General features: G+C 34.8%; 1 protein-coding gene across 2 annotated transcripts in view; it reads right to left on the reverse strand.

The window, feature by feature from the left end:
- The window catches only part of LOC132149511 (glucagon receptor-like), a 49,490-nt gene that overhangs the window by 14,231 nt on the left and 22,022 nt on the right, over positions 1-13,237 (reverse strand). For both annotated transcript variants that reach the window (XR_009435030.1, XM_059558826.1), the window contains exons 2-5: positions 3,109-3,256; positions 1,750-1,846; positions 1,395-1,502; positions 118-221 (exon numbers count right to left, since the gene is read on the reverse strand). Coding sequence is in view for 1 of the 2 variants with exons in the window: in XM_059558826.1 (XP_059414809.1) it covers positions 118-221; positions 1,395-1,502; positions 1,750-1,846; positions 3,109-3,162 (363 nt within the window). In the remaining variant the exon portion in view is untranslated. The remainder of the gene's footprint in view (positions 1-117; positions 222-1,394; positions 1,503-1,749; positions 1,847-3,108; positions 3,257-13,237) is intronic.

The raw sequence follows: 13,237 nt of genomic DNA on the forward strand, positions 1-13,237 counted from the left end.
CAGTATGTTGGATAAATAAAAAAAATACACAATTAATCTTTAAAGAGCTAACAGCTATTTAATTTAACAATCACCTATTCATCTAGCCTCAAAAGAGTTGCAGTGTTTCTCACATACCATGTTGATTTGTGCGGGGTCATGTGATAGACATTCGCTGGCGTTCTTCTGTTTGCTATACTGTCCATCTGCATCACACTCCAGATACACAAAGCCATGTCGGACTGACACACAAACACATCCACAGATTGTGTGGTCACACAGGGTGCATAAGAGAGAGTCATGTGCATTGGAGAATACTGCATGGTGTTAAATTAGATAAGCTAAAAGAAGTATTATTTAAAGTGCAGCCACATATAGCACTTTTTTTCACACAATTATGGATATGCATTTACTCATAGTCATAAATATTGTGCAACCTGTCATTACATGCCCAGCTAATATTTCACCCCAAAATGAAAAGAATATACATATTTGTATTTAGCATAAAGAAAATGAAACTTACTTTATGCATTGTGAATAATGGAGGCAATGTGTATAATTGTGATTGATTAAATGGTGAGCCATAAATAACTTTTAAGTAACACAAACAATTGTTAATCTTCTGAATTAGGACTGTGCTACTAGAAAGTCTTTTGACTGTTGAAACTGCTAAAATCATATTTCAAGCCTAATCAGGTTTTTGGAACCTAACAAACAAAAAATAAACTTTTAATGGAAAATGTCCTAGACTGGCTTGTAAATATAAATACATCTTAAAGGAATAGTTCAACCAAAGATGAACATTTTCTGAAAAAACAGTTGCTCACCAGTGGATACTCTGCAGTGAATGGGTGCCGTCAGAATGAGAGTCCAATAAAAAGCCGATAAAAACATTACAATAATCCACATGAATCTAGTCCATCAGTTAACATATTCTGAAGTGAAAAGCTACATGTTTGTAAGAAAAAAAAATCCATAAAAGCATTTCAATCTCTTTCCCCTAATATAATACTTTCTCCAGTAAAAAAGTCATTTTGTCTGAATCAGGAGAGAAATATGCACAGATGGACTTTTTTTTTTATTTTTTTTTTTACAAAAATAGCTTTACACTTCAGAAGACATTACTCGATGGAATAGACTGGAGTGGTGTGGTTTATTGTGATGTTTTTATCAGCTGTTTGGACTCATTCACTGCAGAGGAACCATTGGTGAGCAAATTATTTAATCATCATTTTTTTGCATTTTCAGCAAAATTTAGTTTATGGGTGTACCATTCCTTTAAACTGTGATTATAGTAAATATCACAATTTAAATAAAGTCACAATAATCCAAAAATATGTTTCTTTCTTTTAATTTTGGGATGAAATATGACCTATAAATGTTATCAAAGTGAATGTTATATTTCCAGTAGTTACCTTCTTTGTGCCAGGGCAGGTACCAGGGGCAGGCCACACTCACTGTAGTATTGGGCAGTGCATCCGGCCAGCAGGCATACTTATCAAATGTCCTGTTGCACACAAGACCTAGAAAAAAATCATTAATGTAAAAGTCTCCTCTGGTCTGTTTGCAGTGCTGGACAGGATAAGTATGTGACATGACCCCTAATAAGAGGTCTCAGCAGCGTTTTCCAACATACATCCCTTAACAACACTTGCACTTTCATCATGGCTGTCAACAGGGTCTATGAAAGACCCCAGCTGACCTTACACAAGACTGTGACCGTCACTGCAACTCCAGCCATTACTTGTGGAAGGATGCTGAACAACTCACCTGTCATCAGCGGTTCTCTGCTAATATTTCGAAAACATTCATCTCGATACATCATCCATCTTGCCATCAGTGTTTTGAGGGATGCAGCAGTTGACACCTGTAAGAGCCATTTAGTGAGACCACATGAAAAGGTACATTGAATTAAATATTATAATAATTCCCTTTTTTTTTTTTTTTTTACACAAAATAAGTTAGCTAGAAGAATGTCAAGGCTGGTCTTTCCTATACCAAGGAAGTAAATGGTGACTAAAAGACAGTATCATAAAAGCAGACCACCAAGCAAGCAGCATTCAAATATGAAGTAAAGAGCTCTTGGTGACATTAGTTAGACGGTATGAGAACACAGATCAGTTCAGGGACTCTAGTGATCACTCCCATCACAATCAACAAAGCTGGTGTGTTTCATCACTTATTTAGGGGGTGGACAGAATATTGAAATCTAACCATAAAATTCAGCGACTGCCGAAGTTCTGCAAGCTGGGCTTCAGTAATGATCCTCTGTGATGTTCTTCTTTCGTTTTATTTCCTCACATGAATATGCTGAATTAATGCCTAATCTGATTTTCAGTGAATCTTAGCCGACTCGAAAAAAGAGCTGCGCAGTGCGTGTCTGGCATTTTTATTTGTTCTCAGCTTTAGTTCTATATTTATCTGGCTAGATAACTCATTAACTCACTATTTAAAATGAAATTCATAAATAAACAAAAATATAGGATATAAACCAAAAGCACAGTTGTGAAAAAGAAGTGCACTGAAATATTATAGCACATTCATCATTACACTTTAACCATATTACAAAGACAATAGACGTCATTATAAATTGACATTTTAAGATGTTCTTAGTCTTAAGTGAGTCAATAAAGCACTTTAAATTTACATTTAAAATAAAACTTAAACTATAATACATTTTCATTTAATTACTTATACAGTAACAATACATTTAGTTCCAACTTACATATGTATTCCTTTAAAGTATTTTCTTTCCATAATAAACAATCTTCTTAAAGTAGTCAGGCCCCTGTTCGGGACACAGTAGGTCGACCAGATGTCCAGATAAGATCAGGGCAGTCCCGATTATACAAGCCATTGGCCATGTCTTGGAGTTACAGAGCACCATTTGTCCCAATAATTAGTTTTAGCTTTGGTCTGATTGCTATTAATGTGACTAACTGATATTAGAAACATTACGCAAGCATTATGTAAAGAATCACAACTACTGCTTCATCTTTAGAATATTGAGAAGTACGTAACAAAGAGCTCATGTGTAACTGCACAGATGATGGAAAGAAAATTTCACGGTCATCTGATCACCTTAATAGAGAGAGAGAGAGAGAGAGAGGAAGGGAAATCTGTTCTGACCTGGATGCAGGAGGAGAAACTGAGCAGGGTCAGAAGGAGGAATACTTGTGACATCCCTTAGTCCTGCTGCTGCTGGCACTGGGAGGGAGCCGGAGGTCCAGACAGATAAGTTTACCTCATAAGAAGGCTTCAGCTATCATCACACAGTCTAAAGCACAGAAGGAAACAAGAGTCAAAGAGAGCAACACATTATCAACAGCAAATGCAAAGAGCACCCTCAAATAAAGCTGAACGTTATGATGATATTATCATTATGATATATATATATATATATATATATATATATATATATCACACAGACGTTATTATATACATATACTGTATTTATAAACACACACACACACGCATACATGCATACATATAGTAAAATATTATTACAATTTAAAATGTCAAAAAATATTCTGTAACTTTTAACTAAATGGGCTGTAACTGAATTAAAATCTTCCTTAATTTTGACACATTGTTACTTGGAGCTTAAATATAGAAACCAAGCGCTTCTGTTTTAATTTGTTGTTGTTGTTGTTGTTATTATTTATAACTCAAGTCTCATCTCACAAATCACTCAAGTCAGACACATAATTAATTTTGGAAAAACATTGCATTCTTACAAATTATTTATTTGATTTTATTTTTTTTCCCTTGAGATATAAGATAAGAATCATTCTGATGTTACACTGACTTCTTATTAGGCATTAATGGCTTCAGTTTCTTGCCCTCTCTTCCCTCAAACATCTTTTATTCTGAAAGCAAGCTTGGTGAGCATGTATGGAAATGGCGGACTGTTTAATGGCAGCAACAGAAATACAGTAATATGGTATAGTTACAACAGACACTTCCACTCTGGAACTGTAGGGGGCTCTAAAGTTGCAAAAAAAATAAAAATAAAAAAATAACAATAATAATAATAATAATAATAATAATAATATATATATATATATATATATATATATATATATATATATATATATATATATATATATATATATATATATATATATATATATATATATATATTGTTGATAAACAACAGAGTTGCTTTAAATTACAAATGTAAAAAAAAGAAATAAACATGAAAACTCTAATAAATATATCTAAAAATTTTTTGCCTTACTGCATGGTTATGTAATGCATAAAATATTTTCTGGCTAAATTTCAAGCAACGAATATATACAGTTTGCATTGTAAGATGATAGTTAGGTCATATTCCCCAACCTACTCCTAAAACAAGACCAGGAACCGGAACAGCCCTGATGGAGTTTTTCTGCTGATTAAAGCTGCAAACAAAATGTTGAGTAATAATGCAAGCAGTGTGAGCCTCATTGGCTCCCTAAGCTCATTTCACTGTTTGCTGAATGTGGGCAATCAGGATAGCATACAAGAACAAAGAATGTTTGCGGTGCAATTAAGACCTGGAATACTGATCTACAGTATAAAAACAACACGCTTTTCTGCAGAAGCCTCTGGGCAAAGGAGGGTCACAGACTGTTGACCACGTCGCTGTCTTTGCTCTGAGCACTAGCTTGTGTGATAAAACAGATAGTGGTGGACAGCAGGATACTCTAACCCTTATACACCACTTCCAGCTCAATTACTCATGAGGTTTAGAGAAAAATGTTAGAACAGAACATGATGGTAACAGATATGATCACAGTACAGATACAAACTAAATCCTGCTCTAAATCCAAGAAAGAGGCCTACATAGGTTGCACATAAAAAGGATAGCTCATTCAAAAATGAACTTTTTGTCATCAGCAAGGTAACTCACTAGGCATTGGCTTGTTGGCATCCCAAAGTGTAGTATAACAGTTACTCACCTGGTTATAGATCCATATCTCACCCCTACTTCAGCCGTAGTTGGAGAACAGAACGAAATCTGAAACGTTTCTGCAAAAAACACCTTTACCATGGAAACATTTTTGGCTAAAACGTTTCAAATTCCATTCTGTTCCAGTCTCTGGGCAGGCTGGGACAGGCACTTAAATAACCTTTCAGATACACTTAGCTTATTGTGGTGAATACAAAAGACTAACAAATAGCAACACCAGTCGGTTGATCCAGAAAGAAATCTAATCAAATAAAAAATACATAAAAAAATAAAAAGTATTTAATCAAATTGAAAACATTAACATTCGTATCCATCTCAATGTTGCTCTGCTACTGCCTGACACCCTTTAGAAATAGACAATTTAAACCACCTTTGCTCTCAGAATGTTTTGCAACAATTTCTTTATATTTTTTTTAATCATCACTAAACATTATGGAAGTAAAATGCTGTTTCAGAGTTTTGTGCATTCATAATTGTTAAATAAATAAAACAATGACATGTGTTTTACAAACAAATAAATAAAAAATCACTGGAAATAACAGCTTTAAAACAATTCTCACTTAGTAATTGCACGTAAATTTCACAAAGAATTAAAGAAAAGTAGAAAGACTGCTTTTCTTGTAAAGCAAAACATTTTTGTATTTGCGGTGTACAACATTTTTTCTTCAATGCATGGCTCCACATTCACTGTCATAGTGCAAGTAGAAAATGAGGTAACACTTTATTTAATTAATCCACTTTTATAAGGCTTTTATAACTTTGCAACTACATGTCAATTAATTCTCTTTAATTTGCAACTACATGTCTCTCACTACTGCATTAGTAGACTGTTTGGTTAGGGTTAGTAGAATAAGTTGATGCACTTGCAAAGTTACTTATAGTCAGTAGACTATCTGCTGGAGGACCATCTAAAATAAGTGTTAGTAGTCCACTAATACTCTAATGACTGCTAGTTGACATGCAGTTGCAAAGTTATAGTAAATGGAATGTCTAAAATAGACAATCAAAATAAGCCGATACCAAAATGCTCTGTTTATAAATAAGAGCAGTTTAGACATTCCATACATGAATTAGAGTACATGTCCATCTTGTTACGAGCTTCTTAAGCAAATAAAAATTCAGCTAGTGGGTCAGGAAAGTTTATGTAGAGGCACTTTAAATATTCACTCCTCCCATTGTTGCCTTAGATAGCGCTAACACTGGAATACTGTACAAAGACAAAGTTGGCTTTATTACCACTTCAGCTGCTCATTCATACAGAGAATGTAATTACAGAGGTGACTATATGAATGTCTCTTAAGTGAACAAAGCGGCAACGCATCGAGCATACACTCATAATTTACAAGTGCCACAAAATGACCGTTAACTCTTTGTATTTAAGGGCTCACTTTTATTCTGGCATTTGCAAAACGTGATCACTTGCTGTCATGACAGCGAAAACAAACCTCTCTGACTAAAGCGCACAATGCAGGGCTGCTCTCATGCCCATCTGAAGAGGACAGGGAGAGTGGATGAACACACGTGTGTAATTACAGCCATGCCATTTTTGTGTGATCTGGGCTTAGTCAAACCTGAGCAAATTCATTAGTGGAATATTTAATACCACAGCAGCAGTCAAACAGACTGAGATCTGACATATATAAAGGACAAATACTCGACACGTTTGAATGTTTGAAAGCTGATGTTTCCATTTATTTTAGAAGTATCTCACAATCTTATTTTATTTTTATTTTTTTATGCCAAATTACAAATTCTGAGAAAAGTCTGAATTGTAAAATATAATTACGATTTAAATTACAGCAAGAGTAAAGTAAAACATGAATTAAAACAGGCTTTCATTCTAGACAGACTTTTGTTGAAGAAATGTATGCATTTTTTCAATACAAATACATATTGTAGTTCAAGAAGATATTAACATGCAGACAATATCAGCCAACCAGACAATGTGACCCCAAAACACTGTCCCACTATAACCTTTTACTCCATTTAACTGGGGTAAGAGAACAAGTGCAGTTCCAAGAGCACATCTTTCCCACTGAGACATGACGGTTAGATCTGATTAGAAGCTCACAGAGGGCTCAGAGATACCAATGTCATGAACCAGCATGTTTGCGCAGTTGTATGCCAGTGGGGAAGGCAGTAGGAAATGTCTGAGAGTGCCAATGCCACACACCCGTCACATCGCACTTCATATGCTGTCACTTCATCTTGGTTCAGATTAATGTCACTGCTACTTTGCCTGTGTCAGCAGCGATACTCACAGACTACTGCTGACAATCTACTCCACCATGTCATTTCTATCAACACCGAGCTCTAATATGCCTCAGATGAGACTCAATGGCTTTGTTCCATCCCCAGCTGAGCTGATTCACTGTCTGCTGTCTTCAAAGGCAGCATTCCACATAAATTAACTAGTTTGGAAATCTCTATATAGGTAATAACTCTTTCACAATAGAATCACTTGATTTCACATAAATGTTCAGCAAAATAAAATACATTTTAGTAATTTGTATTGTAGTAATTGGATGCGTTAAGACTTAATCCACCATACTGAATAAGGTGACAATACATCCTCTTTTTTTTCCCCAACATGTCCAGGCTGGGATTTCTAAATTGCCCAAAATGTCCAGGTTTTGGATTTGTTTTCCTATAGTATTGCTAAGTCGTTTGAGCAATAGCATGCAGGCATAGGTCTGCATAGGTCTGTTTTGATTGGATCTTAGTACAGCTTTCGATCAAATTGATCATGTGATTCTTAAGGTGGTTTATCTCAGTTTTACAGGAAAGAAAATTAACAGTGAGAATTACGTGTTTTATATAATTCTCTGCAAATTTTAAAATTGGCTTCCCACAAGGTTCCATACTGGGACCGCTTTTATTTACTTTATTTATTCTACCCCTCTGTTACATGTTCATAGAGTATTATAGGAAAACTTTTGGCCAAAAGAACAAAATGAGGTATTCTGTTTTTTGGAACAGCCTTTATTTCATGAGTAAAGGCTGTGAGTGTGATTATGGTGCTTAAATTTTTTCCTATGTAGGCGGCACTCTAGGTTTTGGAAAAGAACTTTCATTTAAAATCTTCAATCATTCACTTCTTCAACTATATCATGCTGTGTCTTTCCAGATCTCTGACTATGTAGTGGACAAGCAGGCCCATGTATGATTGCTTCATGCTGAAATAACCTCAAAAGCATGCCTTGCCAAAAACATTTAAATTGTTGTTCATATGATTCTTTGCTTTTGTTAGCTTGAGCATAATTTTGCGAACACATTTACAACATAAGTCAATGCTGTAATACGCCTACACGAAAACAAAGCTCAGGCTAAAGCAGTTGTGAAGGCGGATTACAATGTTGATTTATGTTGTAAAAATAAAGGGATTTTCAAAACCACTAATGCTAAGTATTAAACTCGACCTAGAGCGATTGTGCTACAAACACGAATGATGTCCAAAATCATACAGATTGTTGAGAAGAGGTTTGATGTTGCTTTTTTAAATGCTGTGACTGATTATTTTGGAAAATATATGAATATCACAGAGACTTGGTGGAGGATTCATAACCTTTTTAACCAGTAAGCCCAATAAAAAAAGTCACTTTCACTTTCACTTTTATAACCCCCTTGCAACATGCTAAAACCTCCAGCCTTGCACTGGAGCAGCAAAATCCGCACATGCAAAAACCATTCATGTTACTCATGCAGATAATATGAAAATCAAGTTATTTCTCTGAGTTCTCTATGAACTTCCAAAGAAAGTTCTTTGTATTCCAGGTAAATCAGGTATTATTCTTCAGTGCGAAATGAAATGTAATGTTTTTGAAATGCAATTTAGTACATTTATAATATATTGCAATATACCGCAATGAATACATTTTATTTTGAAAAACACTTCTTCAAATCACAATCAAGCACTCTACTGTTCAAGTGCTTATGTATATAAGTCAACATATAAATTGTAAATAAGTGTATTTTCTTTAAAGCATGGTAAACCACTATTTTAAAATTTACTTTTAAGTAAAACTTTTTATGACGTTGTAATAAAATGTATTTAAGTGTGTTAAGAAACAAGTCATAATGTACTCTGTTTATATACACTTCTCAGTTCTCAGAATCCTTGAATCAGCCAATGTTTCATTTACTAGCATCTTAAACTCAGTGGCTTTCAGTGCTAATTAAAAAATACGAAATGTTTATGACTGAAAAGACAAACAATTCTTCCTTTCCAAACAGCAAACCTGTGCCTCTGAGCTTCGTAGAGAACATTGTTTTCTCCAAAGATCAGACTCAGGTACTTTATATAGCTGTTCACAAGGACAATGACTGAGAAATCTTTCTAAGGTTTCCAATCATGGCACCTTAACAACAACCAATTTACTAGGTGATACAAGTTCTCTCTCTTTATGATGAACTAAAAAAACAAAACAAAAAAAAAACTTCTCACATGACAGACAAACAAACAAACGTGTGTTTTTTACGGTGAAATGAACGAACTGGAGGATTATTGTTACTGGTTTGTTGGCCTTAACCTCAGAACACCTACCAATAAGGCATCATTCTTGCATATCCTAAAATAGTAAAACCAGCTCTGTGATCCACTTCGACAGCCCTGTCAACTCACTGACAACATGCGTTATCTGAATACTATGGAAGCATATGGGTAGCATTATTCAATTTGGAATGTAATATGCAAAATGACAATGCAATATGTAAAATGACAATGCATTTCTGTATTTACATTTTCCAATACATTTGTGCAACGTTTGGTGCAAAATGAAAATGAAAATTAAATTACATAATTTTCATTTGCCATTTCATACACCAGTTTTAATATGTAAAATGAATACTAATTTTAACGCTTTATAAGTTGCAAAATTAAAATGAAATGTATTACAGAAATGATTAGATATGTCTAAAATGTTCAATCAAAAACTGTGGCAAAATGATCATTTAAATGCTATTTTTCTTAAATGCATTAACACTCACAGTCAAGACACTTACGATTGCATTTTCATTCAGTGTCCCGCAATGAATGTAGCAAAATTCAATGTGCATATTGAAAATGCATTCCGAGCCGATCACGTGTCCGCCCCCTCGCGCCATGTCAATCACTGCGTGAACAAGGCGGGGCTTGCAGAAGGTCTGAGACTCAAATCTCAAGAAGAGGATTCAAGTGAGAGAACATGGACAAGACAGTTGGCCCGTGTACGTTTTTATCATTTCGGTTTATGGCTTCAATATTTCATTCGCACTTGTGGGCGGAGCTGAAACGCTGCTTTCATCTGATTGGTCGAATCGCTCCAGCTTCAGCTCGGTCTTTTCATTCTTTCAGGCAGAATAATAGTCAGTGCGAGTGAAGCACTGTAATGTCTGAAAATACACTCACAGTTAATTAGCATAATATTTGAATAAGATGTAGCTGGGCACATAATTCGTGCTGCTGCGACCTGCAAATTATTTCTAGGTTGTAGTATTGTATGAATATTGTCCCACTGATAAAAACAGTGCAAATAGTTCTATCTCCTTGGATAACAGTGAAGTGGAAATAAATATAGTTAAATTTATGAAATAAAATAAAATAGGATTTCTTGGGAAGGTAAGTCTGGCCAGTTATACAGCAACACGAGTCAGACGAGTCTGAAGATCTGAGCTGAATTTGGTGAAACATTAAAGTTCTAGTCTGTGTCAATTACTCTCATAATAAATAATAATAATAATGTTACCCGTATTTTTCGGTATAAGTTGCATCAGTCCAAAAATACGTCATGACAAGGAAAAAAACATATAAGTCGCATTGGACTATTAAGTTGCATTTATTCAGAACCAAGAGAAAACATTACCGTCTACAGTCACGAGAGGGCGCTCTGGGGTAGGCTACAGGAGCACTGAGCAGCATAGAGCTGATTTTACTATTTTTATTTAGAAATGTAACTATATTAATTTTTACAATTATTTATTAATGTCACACACACATACCTAGTGCCTTATGACTTAAAATATGAGAGTGGTAAATGTTACAGACATGGAACTGTTCAGTCTATTATTGATTTTTATTTCCACTTCACTTTTATCCAAAGAGAGAGAACTATTTGCACTGTATTTATTATTGGGAAATATTCATACAATACTACAACCTAGAAATAATTTGCAGGTCGCAGCAGCACGAGTTATGTGCCCAGCTACATCTGATTCAAATATTATGCTAATTAACTGTGAGTGTATTTTCAGACATTACAGTGCTTCACTCGCACTGACTATTATTCTGCCTGAAAGAATGAAAAGACCGAGCTGAAGCTGGAGCGATTCGACCAATCAGATGAAAGCAGCGTTTCAGCTCCACCTACAAGTGCGAATGAAATATTGAAGCCATAAACCGAAATGATAAAAACGTACACGGACCAACTGTCTTGTCCATGTTCTCTCACTTGAATCCTCTTCTTGAGATTTGAGTCTCTGACCTTCTGCAAGCCCCGCTTTGTTCACGCAGTGATTGACATGTCGGGAGGGGGCGGACACGTGATCGGCTCGGAATGCATTTTCAATGTGCACATTGAATTTTGCTACATTCATTGCGGGACACTGAATGAAAATGCAATCGTAAGTGTCTTGACTGTGAGTGTTAATGCATTTAAGAAAAATAGCATTTAAATGATCATTTTGCCACAGTTTTTGCTTGAACATGTTATACATATCTTATGATTTCTGTAATACATTTTAATTTTGCAACTTATAAAGCGTTACAATTAGTATTCATTTTACATATTAAGACTGGTGTATGAAATGGCAAATGAAAATTATGTAATTTAATTTTCATTTTCATTTTGCACCAAACGTTGCACAAATGTATTGGAAAATGTAAATGTAAATACAGAAATGCATTGTCATTTTACATATTGCATTGTCATTTTGAATATTACATCCCAAATTTAATAACGCTACCCATATGCTTCCATAGAATACAGTCTGAAGGCATGACATGAATGTGGGTTTTAGAGGGCAGAGACATTCATGACATTCATGAGATGTACATGACATTCAAGAGAAAAATTTATTAAATTGTTCGCATGATTTACTAATTAGCTTCCTCAATGTCCTTAAACGTGCACATGATTACTATTTTCTTCCCCCGATTTGCTAAATCGTGCGTACAATTTACTAATTCGTTCTTTCGATTTATTTATAGTGCTGATAATGTGTAATGCACTTGCTAATGACTTGAATGAATGCTGTATGATAAAAAGAACATTTATTATTCCATTTTTGTGTGTAATGTATATGCATTACCTACAGGTAAACACACAGAGGTTCTGGTTCTGGCTCTGTTTAGCCCAAGCCATTAATATTTAACAGAGCTGCCATTAGCCTCATTAGCCTGGTGATTTATGTGCACAATGAAGTAAAATATGGATGCATAAAATATGCATTAAAGGAGAGCAAGGGGGACCAATCATTTGGGGACCAAAGTTCACTGTAGAAGGACACATTTAAAAACAGTCGATCATTAACAGAATGGATCAGAATGCAGGAGTTTTGAAAAAGAAAAGTTTTTTTTGGTTAAGCTATCCCTTTAAAATGTGACATCACAATAAGGTACTAGGGGGAAGCAAGTTCTCATACAAGCTCCCTTACAAAAAACACCCCCCAAAAACTAAAAACACTGAGAGCAAGCTGGGCTGTATATACTTAAAGGTTACAGATCCCCTGTCAAATGCCAGGAAGATTTTTTCTGAGCCATAGGAAAGGGTAGCATACGAAGTCATCTTCACAGAAATACTGTATAGAAATTCAAGACAACTTTTCTACTTCAGAGAGACTTTTTGGTTTTTGTCACTTAGGCTGAATCCTTTTACAATTTGTCAAATCTGATCTTATAAAATTCCCACCTGACCTGCATAGTTTGTCTGGTGCTTTTCAAGAGTGGGATAAAATTTATCACTATGAGTGTTCATTACTTGGGAATGAGCAGCCTTTCTGTTCCATGTAAAAAGTAAAAAATTAAAAAAATGAGGTCATACACTCTTAAAAATAAAGGTGCTTCAAAAGGTTCTTCAAGTGTAGAATAACAATTTTTGGTTCCACAAAAAACATTCAGTTAAAGGAACCAACTCTTTCTTACCTTTTTATAATCTGAAGAACCTTCTTTCACCACAAAGAACCTTTTGTGAAACAGAAAGGTGCTAAAGATGTTAAAGGTGCTTTATGGAACCATTTAGACAAAAAAGTTCTTTATTTTTAAGAGAGTATGGGTTTGGAATAACAGGAAGCTACATTGACTACACTGTAAAAAATTATCTGATCAAAAAG

The sequence above is a fragment of the Carassius carassius genome, chromosome 9 (genome assembly GCF_963082965.1).
Source record: "Carassius carassius chromosome 9, fCarCar2.1, whole genome shotgun sequence".
Lineage (NCBI taxonomy): Eukaryota > Metazoa > Chordata > Actinopteri > Cypriniformes > Cyprinidae > Carassius > Carassius carassius.